General features: G+C 37.6%; 1 protein-coding gene across 4 annotated transcripts; it reads left to right on the top strand.

Moving 5' to 3' along the window:
* The first annotated feature begins 70 nt into the window (after window positions 1-70).
* Window positions 71-20,918, top strand: LOC124166382 (maternal B9.15 protein-like). Of its 4 annotated transcripts, none has more exons than XM_046543890.1 (5): window positions 71-271; window positions 5,488-5,742; window positions 12,889-13,162; window positions 16,830-16,941; window positions 19,918-20,918. In XM_046543890.1, the coding sequence occupies exons 2-5, from the start codon at window positions 5,706-5,708 to the stop codon at window positions 20,254-20,256; spliced, it is 762 nt and encodes a 253-aa protein (XP_046399846.1). In that variant the 5' UTR covers window positions 71-271; window positions 5,488-5,705; the 3' UTR covers window positions 20,257-20,918. The 4 variants fall into 4 exon arrangements, with proteins under 4 accessions (XP_046399846.1, XP_046399847.1, XP_046399844.1 ...); XM_046543891.1 differs by lacking the exon at window positions 71-271 and adding an exon at window positions 305-734; XM_046543888.1 differs by lacking the exon at window positions 71-271 and adding an exon at window positions 4,722-5,116.
* Window positions 20,919-21,963: the final 1,045 nt, after the last annotated feature.

Below are 21,963 nucleotides of genomic sequence, written 5' to 3'. Positions count from 1 at the left end.
TTATTCATTTGTTTTGGAGTATATTTTCAAATTTCAACTTTTTCCAGAATTGTTCTGGAGCTTCGTAGACCTATGTTCTGGAACATCCCGTAAACCAGTAAACAGAAAAGTACACCTCCCGTTGAACGAAGCCCTACAGGTTCCTGCCTTTCTTTAGGAGTCGCCTTTGGCTAATTACTATTTAGCGAATATTTATATCTTCGCCTGAAATATAGTTTGTCAAGTTTTGAGGATTGCAGGAATCTGTTGTGTGTATTCATTGAGGTTCGCGGTGAGTTGGAGGGTCTATGGTGTGTGTACCAGTATTACTCAATTCCACCGGTTAATTCGCAGAGTAATTGTGCTTTAATTGTTTAGAGGCTTTCATTATTTGCCCTGTAATCTGAACCCTTTGGTAAAGTCAGGACCATTTTACTGTGTAAACCATTGTCCGAAAGCCTCGATTAGTAATACCGAGAAGGGTATCCGGGTTCGTTGAACTTACATCTGCCATCATTATCTGTGTTTCAATACTGAGGGATTATATGCTGCTGTTTTGTTAGGTATTTTCCCCAGTTTAGTGTGCTTCAATGCCTTTCCTCAATTTTGTCACAACCAGTCACTTGAGCACCACCAGCTCAGCCGCCTCAGAGTCACCAGCAGCTTGAATCATTACTTGAATTACAGATTTATTATTTTGGTCGTATTTTCTACCATTTTATGTGAATCTACATGTCGAGTCGGGTTTTTGGAAGGTGAGTATCGAACCTGAATTTGTAGCTCAATACTCCTGGAAAACGATGTTAGTATGTTGAGCACTATTGAATACAATTAAACATGTATTTAATGATCTCTGCTGTTCTATAATATTTGTCTTAATTTGACGCAGTCGTGTATTATTCCCTACCTATGTTTCCATTTAATCTCCTAACAGGTCAGATTGAGTCCAGCATTACTTATGCATACTAAATAGAAACCGCAGTAGTCCGCAGAAACGACTTGAATTCATGAAGGTAGCTTTCAGTGCGGCCATTGATATCGGATTCAGATCAGTGTTGAAGTTTAACTTCTGAAATTTACGCTGTACCTAACAGAAAAGAAAGCTATGTAGTAATCTCGTATGTTGTCTTTGAATTCAAGGCACCAGACGCTGGGGTTGATGATAAGTAGTTGGCACAGTTCTAGGGTTTTTTTGCAATTAATATTTGGTATTCTCCTTGTTGTAATATATTTCCACCCATGAATCTCAAGTATGTCATTATTTTAATTTACAAATTTATAAGAGGTATATGGTTAAATATTTGTCTCTCTTAAAACTTTTACATGAGATAATGCTTTGTACTTATTTTTAATTGCAACAAAATAGTATTTTCCTTGAAATTTGATGTAAGGTCTCTCTCATGAAAAGGTTCTGTAACAATCCTTAGAGTTGTTGAGAGAGGGGTCTAAACATAGCTTAGAGATTTTATTAATATCACAGAAAGTTGTGACTATGGGATATCACACCTTTTATCAATCTATTATAATGACTGAGGTTTTTCCTTGGTTGGTTGATACTGATGCAGACCACTGATTTTGTACCATTAGGCATATTACATTTGGTTGATGAGAAAATTTTCTGTGATCAGATTGGCCCACATCTACATTGAACTCTTGAATCATCTTTAGGCTACCATTAGTTGAAGCGTATCGGTAAGTTAGGCATTTTCAGGGTTCGTACCGGTCAGGGAAATGAAAATGGGGATTGGAAGTCAGGGAAATCAGATTATGGTCAGGAAAAAAACTCTAAGAGGCACTGCAGAAAGATGAAAATCTTGGTTGAATGCATTGAGGGGTGAGGTGGGTGTTCTGTTGCCATTTTTGCCTGACAGTATGCGGACCGCCAACTTGGCACCACTTGACTGTATTCCTACTATTATGAATACCACCTGACTTTATTTCACTATTTATTTTGCTGCATTTGTCCATAAAACCCATATATGGGACATACATGCCATTTATGTAAATTGTGCTATCTGACCAGCAATGGTAAAATAATTTTTTTATTCTTGTTTGTGGGGTTATTAGCAGTATGTGAATACTTGTTTTCGCAGATTTTTTTTATTGAACGTACTGCTAGTGCTATTTTCGTATTGCCTTATCAAAGGAATAAGTGATTTAATAAAATGGTATTACATACTAATTTTCTTATCTAGGCGATTCCTTTGCATTTTTAATATTGGTATACGGTTACATACAGTGGTGGATCCAGGATAGGGACAAGGGGGGGGGGGGGGGCTAAGTGGAGGTTAAAATCCCAGCAGCAGTGGGGGTCGGAAAAAAATTACCATTCCATCTAGTGTAAATTGGATATCCTATAGGGGGGGGGCCTATAGTCTCCCCATCCGCCACTGGTTAGATACAAATTGTACCAGATTACCACACTTTTTCAATCTTAGGTTTGGGTAGGTGAGGGTTAGTTAACTAAGGCCACTTGGAATGAGTTAATTTTATGTATGTGGGGTGTAAAGGCCTGGTTACACGGTACATTAACACGTACAAGTTACTGTACATTTGCGTGAATGATTTTGGTGGACCGGAACGAACATGTACAAATGCATGAACCAAATTAGAACAGGTTCTATTTTCCATTCATGCTTTCGCACAAGTTGGGTGGTTACATGGTGCATTGTCGTGTTCATACATTGAGACATTGACCTGTATGTGTCTATGTATCGTGTAACCAGGCCTAGGCCAGGGGTTAGTAGCTTTCCTAGGCCCCCTTGCACCTACAGGATTTATCTTTGGGCGTGTCTGAAGGCTTCTTTTTTTATTTGAACGGCAATCTTAGGTCAGTTCAGGGCTGGATTTACCCCAAGTTACGCTATAGGCACCTTTCCATTGAGCGCCCCTCCTCACTTGAGCCCCCTTTCCACGATCTTAATGATATGGCATAGCCTCTCGCATGAGGTGACAGAAGGCCCCCCTTGGACTGCGACACCCCTAGGCATGTGCCTAATTTGCCTTATGGTAAATCCGGCCCTGGGTCAGTTACGTACAAGGCCGTAGCCAGGGGAGGGATCAAGGGGAATTGATCCCCCCCCCCCCGAAATGAAAAAAATTAAATAGATACTTAATGCTCGCTTGGTGCTCACACGATATTATATAGTGGCGCAGGGACATATAGTAGTCCAATGCGACTTAAGTCAATAATTATCTAAGCGAATTTGTAGGTGCAGTGTGTGAAATAATAGTGCTGTGAATTAGTAGAGAGGTGAGTGAGCCTCCTGAGGGACTGCAGAATTGACATCGACACCGAGGAGTTAATTCATTTGGTCGCTGCAAAAAAGCTAGAAGGCTAAATTCAATTTTATAATAATATTTTTATATTTTCCTTTAAGGGTTTATAATAAATTATATATTTAACCGTATATGCTATTTTATTTATCTTATAAAAATAATTTTATGTTTGTCTACTATTCCATAAACCCCCCCGAAAATATTTTCTGGCTACGGCCTTGGTTACGTAGTAGTACCTACAGGTTCACCATGTCCCCTGTCCGAAATTAACAAAAAAAAACTATTCAAAACACATAAATTGCCTGTTGGGCCTCTGGATGCTTTTTCTTTATCCTCTCTTGCATCATAGTAAATGGTAAAGCCCCGTTCCTTGATATTTACAATTTAAGTTGCGTATTCAGAATTGAAATTCCTTTATTTTCATGAGTTTGTTTTAATCAAAAATGGATGTCGTTTGTAACTTGAATTGAATTGAAGAATTGCAATTACCCAATATGCATTGGCATTGTATGAGATGATGTGTAAGCAATGGTTGCTCATGTGGAGTTCTTTTGGAGGCTATGTATATTGCTGACCATTGGTTAAGGCTTAGAAGTCTTAAATTATGCCTTTTATTTGGACTTTCCATGAAAATTTGATGTATAATTAGGAATGCATCTGGTAGATAATCCCCTACCAGCTGTAAGTTTTCCTCACTGTATTGCCCACTATCAAAACCAATGCTGATTTAATAAATTATTTTAAAGAGCTCTCATATTTGTGCCTCCTCATCCTGCACAGCTTGCAAGATCCCTAATTATTGGGAACTCTCCTTTTTTATTTGCTCTACAGGCCAGCCCCTCACAGTCTAAACCAAGACTGTGCCCCCGTGGTGGACCACTAGTAGGGAAGGGAGGTGCACTTGCACGAATTTTTAAATTTATTCAAGCATTTTAGTTTATTTGGTTAGACTTCTCCAAATTCCAATCTCAATTTCTTTCCTTGGAAATTCCTAAGGGTCATCTAGTTATTGAGTCCAACATGCCTTGGCCATGCACTCTATCTTACGAGAAATAACTAATCCTGCCCTTGATCAAGGACGTCGGTACCCAAAATTAGAATTCTTTATTTCTGCGATAATGTAAATCATTGCGGTAAAAAATCCTAGCTCAATCAGTTCACAAGATTCGTTAACTAGTTAAGTAACACTTATGAATGACTGTTACAACTTGTGTTCTGTCTATACTTACTAGGATAATCAGTTAGCAGTAGGCAATTTTCTCCGCTCCGCACTATTGATCGATTAAAATAATTTATGCTTCAGTACTATACAGCCATATCTCTGAACGACGCAAATGTCAATAAAGAGCCTGCTTCGATTCAAGGTCGCCTATGTTTACCTAGGAAATTTGTTAATTATTCGCATGAAGCCTCACCTGGCTCTACCTTATGATTAGTGTTGTGAATTTAGTATCATATTTTCTTCGTATTAAACTTCGGGTTCCCCTATGAATATTGCCGCGGGTATAATTGAGAAATTTGAAGTTATTTGACACCGGGTAATGACAACAAGGTTGACATTAATAAGTCAATCGACACAGCCACACTGTCGTAGTTATAGATGCTTTGCGGGATGCAAACCATCGCTTACGTGGTTAACCACTCAAGTAACTCTTAATTAGATAGATGAGGAGTACGCCTAGCTATAATTCTGCAGGGGTCGACAACCAGTTTTCACTTTCGTATGCTGACATCATCGTAAACACCAAGCACGTGTATCTGTAGGCAGCGCCACTATTGCTATCGACTGTGCATGACCTACTCCAGACGTGTCTGTGAAAGTTTCCCGTTATTGTCTCCTAGGATATTCCTTGTGCAGGTAATTAGATTATCCCTTGGCTTAACAATTTGGTCGTGATTTTTTGATAATCCTACTGTTTTGGGGGCGTTTGTTGTCTCGAAAATAGCTCTGTGGGAACGATTTGGAACCTCCGTATATTTACAAAATGGCTAGCGAAGTGAATGAGTTGGCAAGTTGGACATCGATTGGTGATTCATGTCGTGAGCAAGCGGCGACTTGTTCGTAGAGCCTTTGATAGCGGTTAATTGCTGCAATTGTGTAATCGGCCAAGGCTGCGGATGTATTTTGTTTGTTTGCGATTGTTAGTTAACAATCAGTGGAGCATAAAGTAATGCATTGAAATTCCACATACATTTAATCTTATGTAAAATGTTAAACCTCTCTTTCAGAATCGAAGCATTTGAGCCGTTTTCGCCAGAAAGTCGCTTCATAAGAACCAGCACACACAGAGGAGTATTTCGGACTTGAGTGAGTGTAGTTTGTGAACAAACGTCGCATTTATTACGAAGGCCTTCCATAGTTACTGTGGAGGCCTCGCTCGAAGGAAAGGACTTTTTTGTACTTATGACCGTGTTGAGGACCAAGCGAAATACATCCATACCTCATCATGAAAGAAGAAATCTCCGCGGCAGTTGTCTTTTTAGGTAAGTAAGGTGACATAAGACTGTAACGCTGTTGTCACTGGGTAAACAGTGTTTACATGTTTTAGAGTGTGTGTTAGTGGAAGGTTTAGAGCATTTCTAGTGCGCCGATTTTTGGAACAGAAGAATTTATTAGATGATTGTGTGCGCATTAACTTTGAATTGGTGCTGTGGTGAACATATTAAGCTTTCTCTGTCTAGAAGCTAATGTCCAATTGACGTGCTACAGCATAAATTCAAGCCTCAAGTGGTATAGACGTGAAAGCGAAATAATATTAACACATTTTGCACAGTATTTTTGTATCGCATTCCCTCCCAATTCTAATATATGTCGGATTGATTGTGTGACAATCAAATGGGTATTGGCGTGAGAGACAAGGCAATTGACGCGCATTGTTATTAATTATTCAATTTCCACTGTGGTAGTGTTTAGTTATATGATTTTCCATTGTCTAGTCATGAATTATCCTCATTTGAGTCGATATTTTTCTATATCCTCCCTCTTTCGAAGGGTTTAATTTTGTTAAAGTTTTACCGGACTGGGAAGTTATCGAATAAGTTGTTGAATCAGCAATCGTCGATCACCTATCGAAGGGCTTGGTAAGCCTCTTGTGGACCAGATATTTTAAATCTATGCCAGGGAAACACTGATACCGTACGTGCTTCTGGAAAGCAACATTACTTTATCAACTCTCTATCCACCTTTTGAACAAGTCGTGATTCTCATGGGGTTATTTTCATCCTTAGTTGTATATTCATGGTCATGCATTCCCTTGCGATCCTCATGTAGATTGCTTAATTTTTGTAAATTTTAAGTACTGCAACACATACTAACGCATTCAAGTAATCCACACAATTTTCAAATTTAAGCCTCTCCCCCCTAAAACTTCTGATTTTTTTAAAAGTTGTAATGAAAGTTAAAATGAGGAATCGTGTTTTACCAAACATAAAGAAAAGATTTGACAAAGATTTTGAAAAAAAATTGAGATGACCTTACGTTCCCTGAGTGTTTTCAGAATGCCATTCCGGCCAAAATTAAGCACTGCTCTTGAGTGATGTATGTTGCTGTTATTGTTTTGGTCAACTTAATCTGTTTAGGATCACTATTTGTACCATTAATTTTAGATTGGGAAAGATATGCCATTACTACAACTGTAGCCATCATTTTTAGATTTAGATGCTATGAAGTAAGTCATGGAATTCACTTTCTCCACGATTCCTTTGAATTTTTTTTATAAAATCATTGAAGAAATAACATTCTGGTCATAACTTTGGTGGATACTACCACTATATGCATTCTTTGGGGAGAAAAATTAGCAGCATCAGAAAAAATTCTGGTTACAGCTAAAATTATATCAGGACTTGAGAATGACATTGAATTGAATGAGAGTATGCTGTGGCAGCTTACTGATTTTTCCAGTGCCATTGGGGCATATCCAAGCCTCAAAAGTACTCCAATACAACATGCTGTGACATTTATGAAAAAAGTTGTTTTTGGCCTGCTTTCTGGGAAACAAATAAACTGATGATTAGGCTTTTATTCTAAATAATCGTTGTACTGACAATGAAATCAATTAGTGTCTTCTCAATCTCCCCAATAACCTTTAGGTTTCCCTCTGTTGCCATGTTTTTCCTGGATTATCTGAGTTAGACGAATTACGAATATTCTACTGAGGTCAAATAATTTGTTTTGATCAACATTTAAACCCAGATCCCCTGAATTCGTGAAAGGTTATTGAAAGGTACCATACACCTAGACATACTATTTCTTCAGCAGGGTTTCATTGGCTTAATTGGGCTAGATGGTTCATGCTGCTAGACAGACATTGTCCAAGAATGTCTTTGTTTTTGCTCACATTTTTGCATTCAATCTTTTTGTTAGTCCAGGTATCAGCCTTGAAGTTATTTACAGTTATGGCTTGATTCGTGCATCTAGATGGTTCTTTTTACCAATATGGCCCAAATTTATCTCCAAGTATAAATGGCCCAATGTCACTGTCTTAGAAAGTTGTTTCAGGCTAAAACTGATAAAATTTTCACATGTTTTGAAAAGTGAAATGCTACTCTTGATTTCAAAACGGTACTTTAGGTATTATTTTTAGGTGGGAGATGATTCTTAATACCCTGAAGATAATACAAAATGTCATGATATGAGTTGTGAAATTAAAGTTACTATAGAAAATTTAAAGAAACATTTAATTATACCACTCTTAATTTATTTCTGTCAAGTACCAAATGCAGTATTATTGTTAAAGTATTCTACCAATTAAGGTAGGTTTGCATGGAGTATTTACGAAATATTATGGCAGTATCCCTTCACAGACTTACCCCTTCAATTCACAATGAGGCCAACTCCATTTCATTCTACAGTAGACCCTTGTTATTACAAAGTTCACGGGACTGAAAAACCAAATAATAACAAAATTCACAACAGGCTTTCTTTTAGGAATCATCACAAAAAACATACCTTGCCATAATTTATTATCTCTTCAATCTCCCGTACTCATAGTTGCCCTGGGGAATAGCTTCCGAGTCATGTGTATAATATATACAATTAAATTATGGCTAATATATAAAAAAGTTCATTTGTTTGATTTTATCAATAGAAGAATGCAGGTGAATGTCATTAATTCCAGCACTTCCTCAATCATAACACATCATTTATAAAATACTAAAAAGTATTTAACTGTAATTAAACTGTAGAACAATTGCATCTCCCAGGGATAGCTTGATGGAAATCAAACTGACGAAAGATGGATCTGAAATGACAATAGCTTCTTATCATTTTAATTGAAATTTAATGGTGCTCTCTGTAAATTTTTGCTACTAAAGAGGTAAATGTCTTACATATCTCATCATCATCTCCTTGAGAAGTGATCCTAAGGAAAACATAATTTTCGGCTGCCAAACTCTTCCCTCCAAATTCATTTAGCAGTTTCTTTACGTCCTCCCATTGTCATGACCATATGGTGTCAAACACGACCATGTGTGAAACACAACCTCCTTGGCTGCTGCATTAGCCAATCAAGGGTTGATATCTTCCTGAATACAGTAGGTCCTCTTCATGGGAATAAGATTCGTTCCAACACCTTGGTAGTTAATTGAATTCTTTTCTAAGTAGATAATCCTTTGCAAGGCATCCAAAAGAATGGTATCCTGCAGAATGCCACACTGCATTACAATGTGTTAACTCATGATTGTGACAAACTGATCTAGCTGTGTGTGTGGTGCGGCTGGAGCAGAAAAAATTCACTCTTCACTGGAAGGAAGTTCCTGACTTCACAGTGGATTGATACTTTGTTCAGAATTTCCCTAAAGTGCGAGTTCCTCTATCCCACACAGTGTCACATTGTAAGAAGAGGACTTACTGTATGGCCTATTTACGAGTGGTAATGAGTGGGTCACCATGATTCCTCAGGAATGAAGCTTATTATATGATGTAGCGTGGATACTGAAATATTGTGCGAATGATTATATCGTAGCATAATGTATATCCATCTAAATGTCGTTACTTATCTGTGGAATTTGGTAATAAAGTCATTTCGTCGGGACCCATGATTTGCTTAGTAAAAATGAGAAATTCATAGTAAGGTTGTTTGTGTTAACGAAAGTCTACTGTATTTAAAAATCCTATTATCTTCCTTTCTCCCTTGTTTACCTAACATTCTGCCCTTTAACATTGTTTTCAACATCCCCTCCTCGCCCAGTACTTGCTCCATCCAAACCTGACCACTCAAGAAATCTTCTAGAAGCTCATACAGCATGTCCATTACTTCATCGTACCTAGTCTCTCCGTCCACTTCACCTCCATGCCACGTTTGGGAACAGACTGGAAAGCAGATCATTGAGCAATTCTTTCGTGATGGTCCTCCACAGACGATGCTGAAAAATCAAATATTAGTTAACCCTTTCGCGCCGGACCTTCGTTGAAGGAAATTCTTCCTCAATACGAGTCTCTTGAAAGTTTTCTTTACTCCTCTGTACGAAGCCTTTCCGCGTCGACTAAAGGCAGTGGGTCCCTCCCGAAACATTTTTGGACCCAACTCGGTGGGGCGCTGATCCTTTTCCTCGGCCTCTGTCCCAGACCCTAGAGGGATTAAAAGCCCCTTCCTAGCACGGGTCCGCGGTCAACTAGCTAAAATATTAACGCAGAATATATGCTAGTACTTGTTGTTCGTATCGATTTTTTTAAATTCAAAATGAATTTCGTGTTTTTTTCTGAGCGTGCAGAAATTTTAAACGAAGTTCTAACGTTTATATAGACGGATTTAGTATATATACTAGTTGTTCTATAACTCTGTTGATATTACGTTAGAATTTCGTTTGAAATTTCCATGTGGTCAGCAAAAAAAGATGAATTCATTTCTAGCATTGGATTTCAGAAGTAAGCAACAAATATTTCTTTGGAAAACACACTGCAAATAACAGTAGTTGACCGCGTGGAGAGGATAGGAAAGGGTCGACCTGAGCGGCCGAAGAAGGGGCTGGGCTCGCGCTAAGGCGGATCACAAGGGGCGACTGCATCCGTGGGTCTATTGTGTCCGCCACGGTCACTTTTTTCGACCTGTGCCGCACAGGCGCGGTATTCGGTGGTTAGGGTAAGAACATTCAGGACGCCCTGGTGTGGCATTCGTAGTTGAGGAAAAAAAATCCTCGCCGCACAGGTGTGGAATTAGGTGCGAAAGGGTTAAAGGATTTGATTACGATGGTACCAAGTGAATACCGCCCAAAAAGGCATCATCCCTCTGCTACAAGCATAATTCCAACATCCTTGCAGTGTGGGTAAACTCGTCTTGGGATTCCCACCGGGTTGATTTTTCCATAATGGCCAACATTTCAAGCTCCGACTCGGGGCTCATTCTCAAGGATAAATTTGTTGAACCCCGAAAAGAGTTTGCCCACATCATTCACTGGGAAAGCACCAAATCATATTTCATCCCTTACAGTGGTCTATTTGCTAATTGCACTAAGTTGACTTAGATTTGCGACATAAACATTGGGAGGGTAATCTAGGGACCCAATTTGTGTTGCTTAAAGGATGCGTTCGGCGACCAATCCGAGATTTTTTTAATTGCTGGATTTTAATATCGACATTAACGACTAACCGCTGGTAATATATTGGAGTGAGACCACGATACCTCCGGTTATATCTGACCTTAACGCTGTGGAAATTAAAAATCTATTCATGAACGTTCAAATTTGAAGTTAAATATTCCTTTTATTATACATACGGTCAAGAGATTCACGAAAGAATTTACCAAAACTTTGTTGGCAGCAGCGAAAGACGAGGAATGACACTGACATAAGAAATACTGATTGGAAAGCAGATATTTGAGTAATTATTTTGTGATTGTTCCTCACCAGATGATGCTGAAACATCTAATATTAGTAAGACTAATGAAGAAAAACGCACTTGGTGTGAATTTTGGTGCATTTAGGGCGTGGTAGAGGCAAGTGGGGAGGGGACGCGAGCGGCCTTCACCCAAAGTCCATTTAGTCACAGCTGTCGGACAATACCAGAATAAAAGTGCATATCCAAGTTCGCACACCTTTATAGCCACTTGAGAGGCCTTTTCATTGACCGCAAGCTCCTTTCCTGCGTTCTCGGATCTAAAAATATTTCATCACTTCTCTAAAAGTTCGTAACATCGATTTGTTTAATGCCGACGAGGCGCCAAATAAGGGACAAGTCTTCTCACTATGCATCCTTTTTTACCTTCTACCATTTTCCGATCTATATTATCAAGGATGAATGCCCTCCTAGCAGCACACGCGGGATGAATTTTGCCGTATTCGAGGCATGGGAGGGGGAGAAGAGAGTGGGGAGGGGACGAGAATGGCCTGCTGCTCTTGTATCTGCAATGCTGCGTGGGCGTTGGAATATTCTCTCTGCGGACTCGGACTCAAATTAGGCATTTTGTGGCAAAACGGTGGCAGATACCTCAAAATGCATGAAATTTTTGCTCTAAAATGGCAGTAACTCGGCAAAATCAATAGGGAATGACCATAACATATTATATTTTTCCAATTTTGGCATTCCCCCCCTAAATTGCATTTTAGCGAGGGTCAGGGGTTCACCTAGAGGTCTCAAAATTTTCAGGCCTTATTTTTGGTCAGTCCCCCAAATTTTTTTCGTTGGGCCAGATGGATTTGAAAAAATCGATTTTTCCGATCGGCCCTATTGCGCAGGGTCTTTGGGCAAGGCAAAAGGTAGGTAGTACTCAAAGGGTGTGGGTGGGTAGTACTCAAAGTGATTCTAATTTATCATAATGTTTATTGTTTTTCACACTTGCCACATAAATATGCATTTAAATAGAGCAAAAATAGGCATGAGGGTCAGTGGTACAACCTAAAATGCTTCTGTTCTGGTTTGTTGTTTGTTTGTTGTTGTTAGATAAACCAATGACACTTGAAGTAAAATTCATGGCAAGGTTGTAGCCGAATGACTCAGACAAATAGTTGACAAGATAATGTAAATTTTATTTAATCATCCATGATAGTTGTAAATGTAATATTATGTTTTTGCCATTGCCTTTCATTATTAGGCAATTTCAAAGTATCCACCACTGAGAAAATTTACCTGTCTTCCGTGCTGCCAGTTTCGATTTCTGTTTTGTTAAAAAATCTTTTTGTGTTTGGTTTTTCGATTTCGAACGAAAATGCAATGGTTGATTTAAGTATTTTAACTGTGTTATTTTTATTTTTTCTAATTCTATGGTTATTAGGAGGTTGGTCCTCACTTGCCAATGATTTTAGTTAAAATTTGTTACTTTCATTGGTACTAAGTGAAGAAGAAAATGTTTGGCTTCAGCTGGATTACATTTTGTTTGTGATGTTAGAGGTTGATTTGTTAGAATAGAATGTCATTAGGAACTTCGTTGCAATAAACTAAGAGCTCTCTTTTTTTCACCTATAACATTTGAGTTAGATTACTCTTGAATCGGGATTTTGCATGGCCCCCAGTATGTCACCTTGTTGTGTATCATTTTATTGCAGAAATTGCATACCTTTAGCATATTACTGTCCAGCAATAATCACAACTTTTAAATGGAACGTTGAAATGTACAATTTACACTAGTAAAATACTGCAGAAGACTATTTCTGAAGGGTGCAATCCTCAAATATATATTTTCCTTTCTCACCTTACAGTCCGCCTGATAGGGAGAAACGAAAACTTTAATACTGAACAACTTGAGGGTTTGGAGCGCAGGCTGTCTGAATTGCTGCTTGAAAGGTTCCAAGGCCATTGGTTTCCCGACCGTCCAGCTCGTGGGCAAGGATATCGATGCATTCGACTGAATGGTTCCGATAGATCTGATCCAGTCCTTCAGAAAGCGGCTGTGGACTGTGGACTAAAATACGAAGATCTTCGCCTACCACCTGAGCTTACAGTGTGGGTTGATCCTGAAGAGGTTGCCTGTCGGTAAGTGTGTTATAATTTAAAATAGTTTTTCATTTCGATACCTCCACTGACAAATGCTAAACTATCGCCCACTGAATCAAATCCACTCATCTAGTAGCCCAAGTAGTCCTAGATGAGCGGATTTGATTCGGTGGGCGATTGTTGAGCATTTGTGCAGCGGAGGTATCGATTTGTTGGTTATATCGTCATGAAACACATGTATGGGATACCTTCATCGGAAGGAATTCTTTGAGCTATAAATATAGGCATAGAAGAATATCTAGTACACAATTCACTACGAAAGCATCAAGTTACATGTGAATAATGGAAAATGTTTCACTCCTATTCCTTTCTTGCCAACTGACCTTCAGCCTACCTACTTCCATGCTGCCCACTTCTGGAGGTCAGCTGCTAAATGAGTCACGTATGAGGACCAAACGTGTATCAGATTGGCTTTGGTCAATTGTTATTGTATCTTCATTGGAATGAAATGTTAATGTGTACAATACTCTAAGTACAGTAAGTCCTCAACATGAGGACAAGATCGATTCGGAGACCTTGTTTGTGAGTTGAATAACCTAAGCAAGGCATCATGAATAGGGTAGTTCCTTCATCAAAGAAAACGAATGGCATTGATTTCGATTCATTACTCACCATTAGTGTATTCATTATACACAAATTATTTGGTTTTAGAAATCCCAGTTTTGAAGAATGTTAATGGTCAATTTTAACCTCATTTGAAAAAGGCCAGATTGGCACCCATACGATGCCACTCCACGTGAGGTCACAGGGACCTAGATGCTGCACGATTAGTCAGGAATTTTACATCGTCCGAGATTGCCAATGCATGCATGAGGCACAGAGCTCAGGGAAATATCTCTTAAACTCACCTATTAAATTTGCCTATGGTTCGAAAGTTTCTTTCATTTGATAGGGTATTAATAATCCTTATATAAGCCAAGCGCTACATGCTAGCAGGGTACTCTGCTACCTGCTAGCAGCCTGCATTGTATCGACACTCATAGGCTCGCACCAAGGTGGCCTCACATGGCTGCAGCCGGAATCAGATTGACGTCACACAGGCTTTTCCCAGCATTCATACTTAGCCTTCGCATTTTCGTGTACTTGAAATTTTTCACTTACCATTTAATAGCGAAAAATAGATATCGTCATTTAAAAATAAAAGGGTGAAATATGTACCAGTATACCATTTTCCCGAACTGATGGCGGCTGGGTGGAAAATAGCAAGTAGCCAATCCGGTACTTTCGGGGGCGGCCGAAGATTCTCAGACAAACGCTGAGCCATTCGATTTGGCAACACTGCTAGCTGGAGAGCGATCTGCACTGCACGGAGTTCGGAGAGAGACTGCGGGCTCCTACACACTTTCTACTATCGCTCTCCTGTGATTGGCTAGAATAGTGGGTGGGTTTCGAGCACGCTCAAGGTCAGCCGACATCAGTTCAGAAAAATGGTATAGTAATAATCTTTTGAGATAGGCAGTAAAAAAGAAATAGGAATTCACCATATTCTAATTATCCTCTCAATATGCTATACTGTTACAATTTTGCTTTAATGCACGATGATGAGAAACTGATCTAGCTGCGTGTACGACATTGCTGGAGCCGAAAAAATTCTGCTGACTGTGGGAAGGAAAGATGGGTAAAACGCTGAACAGCTCCTGACTTCACAATGGTTGAACTTTACCCAATACTTTGTGTTGACTGTGCCCAAGGTATGAGTTCCTCTAAGCCAAACAGCATTGCATTGGCCAATCTCAAAGGCACCAAATTTGAAATGTCAGTCACCTTTGAATTTTGTTAATGTTCGTATCTCTGAAAGCTCGTAACTGGAATGTCCGGAAGTAGAGGACCTACTGTAGAGTGAGATGATGTATTTTTGACATTATTTAAGCATGTTAAGCAAGAGAATATTGTCTTATAAAATATCATAAATGGAAGTGGATTGGAGAGCTCGGAGCTCTTAAGCACGAGAAAGGTTCTCTGGCTTTGTTTGAAGTTGTGTGAGAACAGTAGGAAGTGGTTTCTTTCAAAGAGTCTCTCCTCCCTTACTCAACAGTAGAACTCTTTTCATACGATTTGCCTTCCTACTACCAAATTTTGAACCAGGCTGCTCGCAATAAAAGTGACAATACCGTGTCCATATGGGTGTGATTTTAATCTAATTTAGATCAGCTTTTCATAAAAAAGTCTTTTAATATTTTGAAGCAAATTTCCTTTGGATATTGAATTGATGTCTTATAAAGAGAAAAATCGTGTTCTTCCATTTTGAAACCATTTGTGTATTTTATTATTTGTATAATTATCATGTGCAATATATTTATATATTTTTTGTGAAAGGAGAAAAAGAAATTTACTTTGTCTATAAGTTCTCCTTTGTTCTTTGTACATTGTAAGTTTCAAACGAGCATGTATTTAAAAAATATCTTGTATGGTCTTTTTTTTATCCATTCAGATTTTTTTTCATGTTTGTTTTGTTTTGTGACGTATCGCATTCATAATGATAATGTTTCAGAAAATTATATATATTTTCTTTGTTTTCGGGCTTGCCTTGTATTTAATTTTAAGGATGGTAGCTTCCATTCTGATTTTTTTTACCATTGAAGCTACCTAAAGCTCCTTTTATTTGTGTTGTTAAAAAATGTGTACATTTAAGTTCGGAGTAATAAATTCATTCATAATGTACAGCAAACTCCTGATTATCCGGGCGAATGATGGGTAGAGGTGGCACAAATAATCAGAAAGCACAAGTAATACAAACTTTCACTTTTATTTTGTTCTAATTTTTATCATTTACGTAAATCAATAAATTATTATTGTGTACACACATTTTACGTTATTTTAGATTGCCTTCTGGGATCGTTAAGAGTTTTCTTCTCCCCCTGCAATCTTCTCAGCTACAGTAATGTGATTGCACTCGTTTTTTTACTGTTCCGTGTAATTCCTGGTTTCCGAAACCTGCCCTTCAGAAGAATCTTCTGAAATTACTCCACTCCATACTCCATAAGAGATTTTTTTCCACTGCTGATCATCATCTGCAATGCTAAATCTGATGTTCAAGTAAACTTGAAACATATCTTGTGAGCAAGAAAATAAAATAATTCCATTTTATGAAGTGAGTTATAATGGAAATAATAGGCCTGGTGTAGCCATGCATTAAAATGCAAACACCCTGCTGCTGTTACATCCGATTTTATTTTTTTTTTCATGAAGATCGTGGAAAACATTGGGAGAGTGAACTAATAATGCACAGGTGATCCGCAACACGGATTAATGCTCTCGGGTAATTGGGAGTCTGCTGTATGTATAAATATATGTCATTTTTTGCTTCTTTAATCAACAAAATTTTAAGAATTCAAATTAGATCTAAAGGTTATGTTCAACCAGTGGCATCCTAATTCCAGCTTCTTAAAGATATGCTTGGAATTAAGGTATATGTATTTATAGCATACCTTCTATTGAGTTGCTCTCAGGTTTTTTTACTTTTACCTGAATAGGCAGGAATTTAATTGATCTTTTTGAAATTTTACTTAAGCCTTCAGTCAATAGTTCAGCTGAGGTTCAAGTATCAGGGGTAAGTCAGGGAAATTCGTAATTTGAGGTCACTGTCATGTGGAATAACATTTTTGCTGATTGATTGCCAATATATCTTTGTTTTCTTTTGGAATAGGTTTGGTGAGCACAAGGGATCATATTGCACTCTTGCATCCTTCAAAGACTGCAGCAAGGAGAATGCAAAGGAGACGCGTTCCTGTGAGACATCTGAGGGTGCACGCATTTTGGTAATGGCCCTTTTTTTCTGCATCTTTTGTAGAGTAGAACCTCGATCTATCACTCCCGCATTGATAGTTTTCCCGATTTCATTATACACTGTTGTTCCTGGTCACAAATAAAATGGAATAAAGACAATGTAATTTTCTCCCGCATCTATTGTTCCCTGGAGTATTGTTTTTCTTCATTCATTGTTTTTTTCTTTCATCCCATAGAAAAACAATAGATCAAGGTTTCACTTTATTTGGTAGAAATTAATTTGCCAACCCTTGGTTTTGTTTATATTTAGTTTATAGGCTCACTTCCTATTACAGTGGAACTTGGTTAGTACGTTTCTGAAGGGACCACGAAAAATCAACGTACTAACCAGGAAAACGTACTAACGAGGAAAGTAAATAATAGCAGTCGGGGATATTGCAATCAGTGAAAAAGTCGTCATAATTACAATTACTATCGGTAGTTCTCATAGGATCGCCTTCCTGAACTCTTTTCACACTTAAAATCAAGAAAATGAGCGCTACCATGAAAAACAATACCATGTGAATAAAAATCGCAATTTTTCATGGACATCCCGGAGACGATTTCATGATTACGGCGTCTATCTCCCGTGATTAGTCCTATATATATTTACAGAACGAGGACGAGTGAAGCTCAGACAAGCGAAGACAAGTCATTTTTCTTTCTCACAGCGTACTCGGAGAATATAGCAACAACGCGGAGTAAGTCAACTGGTTTTTTAAACATCATAAAAATTGGGCAAAATTATATTGACTTTCAAATTACGGCAACAGCCGTAGACATTCGCTTCTGGAATGATACCATTTCGATTGTGAAATCGATCGATATATCGACTGATGACACGCAAGATTATTATATTACGACGTAATTACAAGAAAATTTTATATTAAACAGTTGAAATTTACTTTCAAAATTAGTCCAATGTCGTCTGCTTTCGTTCCGAGATCAAGTATTTTTAAGCTAAGCTTCGCGTGGAGATCCAGAGGATCGTCTGCTCCCGCAACAGTAGTCAAGTAAATACGCACGACGTCGAGTTTATGGAGCAGTACTGCTTTAGATAATGTGGGAATTGTCTAATACCGTTAAGACTCATTTCTTCATCATGATAACTCGTGCAATAGCAACAATTGCCCACTCACGAACTTTGTGCGCAGCAGTGGGCACTCCCAAGCGCTCCGAAGGCAACAGAAGGCGAGGAGCTCGGGGTGGGGAAAATTGGGGCTTCTTATTGGCTGTAGTTTTTCATAGTCAGACATTCCCGAAAAATGGCCGCATTTTATTATTCAGCACGTCACAAGAATTCAGAAATGCATTTGGATAAATTACGGTAGAAGAAAGAGATGTGGAATGAATGGAAGAATGTTAATGGCTAATAATAATAAATTAAATCATGTATTCAGATGTTTGCGACCCTTAAGAAGACACTAGAGAACGAGTTGCGGGTTGCATCACGGCAAGCAATTGAGCGTACTAACCAGGAAAGCGCAATTTTTTCAAACGTACTAACCAAATTCTTTTACCTGTATTTTGTTCGGATGGTACCGGGACCGAGGGAAATCGCCGTACTAAGGAGGAAAATGTACTAAGGAGGAACGTACTAACCAAGTTCCACTGTATTTGAATGATATGACGGTGCTCTCGCTAGAACACAAAAGAATTTTATTTACATTGGTCTCCGTGTGTGTAATTTAGGCCCTAACCATAAATCTTCTTACATTACTCAGTATTGAGTGGGGTCTAAATTGTTTAGTATTGCTTGAAAACCCCCTAATTGCAATTTTGGTTCCACAATTTCATTGGTAAGTTTATTAAAAAAATTCTTTGTAAAATATTGCTTTTAAAGCTTCATTATTGTTATTTGCATAATTCATTTTTACGTGAAAAGTTGAAAGGCAGTTGAAAATTACATTTGCAATATTTTCTTGAGCAAGCCATGCACCTTTTTTCCAGAAATGTCGGTGAAAAAATAAGTGTGTGTGGCTTACATGGCTCCTCCAGATTTTCATGTACTCAAGTAAATACAGTATTTTCTTTTGATTAAATTAAGAGATTTATGTCAATAGTTCAATTTATTAGCTTGTATTATTAAGGAATGAAGTTTATTATTAATTTTTTTGTATTATAATTATTATTATCACAACTTTTTTACAACTACAATTTGTCTTTTCTGGAGTCATGTTCAGGAAATAGTTTTTTACATTCAGAATAATGCCAACATTTCAGTAATGTTATTCACTTGCACCAGTCTTAGTCTATGCTTATTTTATGAAAAAATCATTGAATTACTGTGAGCATAATTATTGTCTTTGGAATTGCAAAAATTAACAATATGATTTTATTGTCATTGAATAAATCATTTGTTTAAGTTTTGGATCCAGAGCCAATTTTTTCTGCAAATTTTGATTTCATTTCATTATTCAGTGAAACATTATACAGAAAAACCTCTATAAAATGAACCCCCATCCAACAAAATTGTAAGAAAACTTCCATATTTCGAAGTCATTGGGCTAGTCCCAGACCCGTCCAATGGATATTGCACAAAAAAAATATCTCGTAACTAACCTCTCCACTTACGAAAACTCCCTACAACAAATTCTGTGCTTGGGCTCAAGGCAAATAAAGTGACCCTTTAGAACAAATTATTGAGAATAAAATTAGTATTTTGCATTAACTGATAATTTTTTGATATTCACGTAATAAACAGGAAGTAGAACTGCAGTGGATGGCTATAGGAAAGTTTAGCTGGGTTAACCACACACAACAATTGGATTTTCCTTTGAAGATGCAACCCACATATCGTTGTCATATAACGAAACCCTTGACAGTGAAGTCATGCTTTTTTCAATCCCAAAATTCAATCTGTATCTTCAGATATTTGGATGACTATAGTCAGCAAATCACCCACCCTAACCAATCATTAAACTTCAATTAAGAGTTGAAATATAATTTAGCTATGTTTTTCTTTTAAGCATCCAGAATTTCCAGCCAAACAGAAGAGTACAAATTCACCCGTTTCCTTCAACGATGGCCTCAGCATGAGAAGTGGCGATGTTGGGGGAAGTCAGCCCACCATCTTACGACCGCATGCAGGGGATCAGCGAAATGGGTCCGTTTTCATGCTGCCGCCCCCCCAGCAGTTGCACAGCCAAATTCTTTACCCTCCAAATCAAAACATTCCCTCGCGTAAGATCCTCTCCCGAATGAACTCAATTACGGCACCTTACCTGTCGCACCATGGTGATCCACGGTCCCAAATGTCCTCGAACGGCGGTCTTCCGTGGATGCCACAACCAGTTCTCAAAGTTTAAAATTTTGTGTTGGACAAACTTCCTTAGTCATGAACAGTGGGATGGTGTAACTGTCTTATTGCCACTTAAAAGAAAAATCAGATTCCCATAGGTGTTATAGAGAAAACATTTTGTTTTTATTTTATTAAATCACTGCTTAGGGAAACTTTAACTAGTGAAGAAACTTTGTGGTATTGGTTAAACTCCTAAATTGTTGGTGTGGAAGAAAAATTTATTGAATTTATTATGAGAGTGAACTATTTTACAATTAAAATCTTCATCCTCTGTGTTTGTGTAAACTAGAAAAGGTGTTTAGGAACTTTATATACTGCTTGCGAATAATTATAGACTTTTCCAGTAGTGATATCTTTATCAAATGGAAATTTCTTTGATATGTTTCCTATCAGATTGAGAAATCTATACTTTACAATATGGAAAATCTTTTTGTTTTCCTTACATTACCCTGTGGATTTCAGAAAGTGAGGCATTTTGATTAACTTATGTTAATGTCACAAGGCTTATTGCTTGCTCTTATGAGGGATAGTAAATGTTGTCACTATATTTCTATTCGCACTATTTGTATAAATGCAAAAAATGTGAAATATTACTTTATGCCATTTCTTCTTAGTGTATAAATATATTCTGTATACTATAAATATTTTTTATTAAATCTATTAATTACATGTCCTTATTTGAGTGCTAACCTCATTGATGTCTCAAGTATCTATCATCCCATCCTCTGTTGGCTTATTATTCATAATGGCCATTAGCTTTACCCAGAAATAAATGCATTTGGAGTATGAGTGTGTGTTACTCTTCCTTTTTGGACTTCCAATAATTTTTTATTATTTTTATTCATAGTAATTTAGATTTTATAATTAGTTTGTAGTTTTTGTGTGAGTCGTTCTTAAACAGTTTTTATTCATTCTCAACTTAGATTCCTTTACCTAGTTTTTCTAAGAGGCGAGGTATAGTAATGAATTTTTTTGTTACAGTTAACATAAAAGAGCCATTGAATTAAGTGTAAAGGGTGCAGTCATTACGGGATGGTCAATAACAGAGGCTAGTTGATACCCTAGAATGTGATGATGGCATATTGATGGTAGATTTGTGAGGGATGGATAAATTGAGTTGATTTACCTATTGGCTTGTGCATGTCCTAAGACTGGAAATCTAAATGCTAGGGATGTGCGAGTAGCACTTTTTGATATTGAATTGAGTTGAAAATTACTCGCCTGTATCGAGTCGAGTATGACAGTTGTGAACCAGGCAATACAGCAATGCATGCTCTAATATATTCTCATTTTTCCTATCCCTTTTTAAATTTTATATTCTGAATGCGTAGCTTGATCTAAAAATGAAAAGATAATCAGGAACCTTGGTGACAATTGTGACACAATTAAGAAATGAATGAAAATTAATGTGTCTTAAATAATTCCATAAGCACAATTGAAATGGATTTACCTCTAGTACTATGTTGTCAATTTAATTAATGAATGTATCCTAACCACTTAGAAGAGCCGTCAGTAAAGGAATTTTTACGAAGCGAACAAATTATAGCTAAGATTTAGCTTTGTAGACCAAAAGATTTTTTTTTCTTTTTTTCTTTCGTGTAATAAACCATAGCAACTCTTTCTGTTAGTGCAAGAAGGAAAGTAAACGTAACATAAAAATAAATGGAAAATTAGGTAGTACTCAATTAGCTAAAAAGATTTAGGCACCACTTGC

The sequence above is a fragment of the Ischnura elegans genome, chromosome 10 (genome assembly GCF_921293095.1).
Source record: "Ischnura elegans chromosome 10, ioIscEleg1.1, whole genome shotgun sequence".
Classification (NCBI taxonomy): domain Eukaryota; kingdom Metazoa; phylum Arthropoda; class Insecta; order Odonata; family Coenagrionidae; genus Ischnura; species Ischnura elegans.
The sequence above is the reverse complement of the archived record's forward strand: the minus strand, read 5'-3'. Positions and strand labels throughout refer to the sequence as shown.

Coding starts and splice junctions, on each gene's coding strand:
- LOC124166382 (XM_046543890.1), top strand. CDS start 5,706: ATGAAAGAAGAAATCTCCGCGGCAGTTGTCTTTTTAG. Junction 5,743..12,888: donor CGCGGCAGTTGTCTTTTTAG/GTAAGTAAGGTG, acceptor CTCACCTTACAG/TCCGCCTGATAGGGAGAAAC. Junction 16,942..19,917: donor CTGAGGGTGCACGCATTTTG/GTAATGGCCCTT, acceptor TTTTCTTTTAAG/CATCCAGAATTTCCAGCCAA.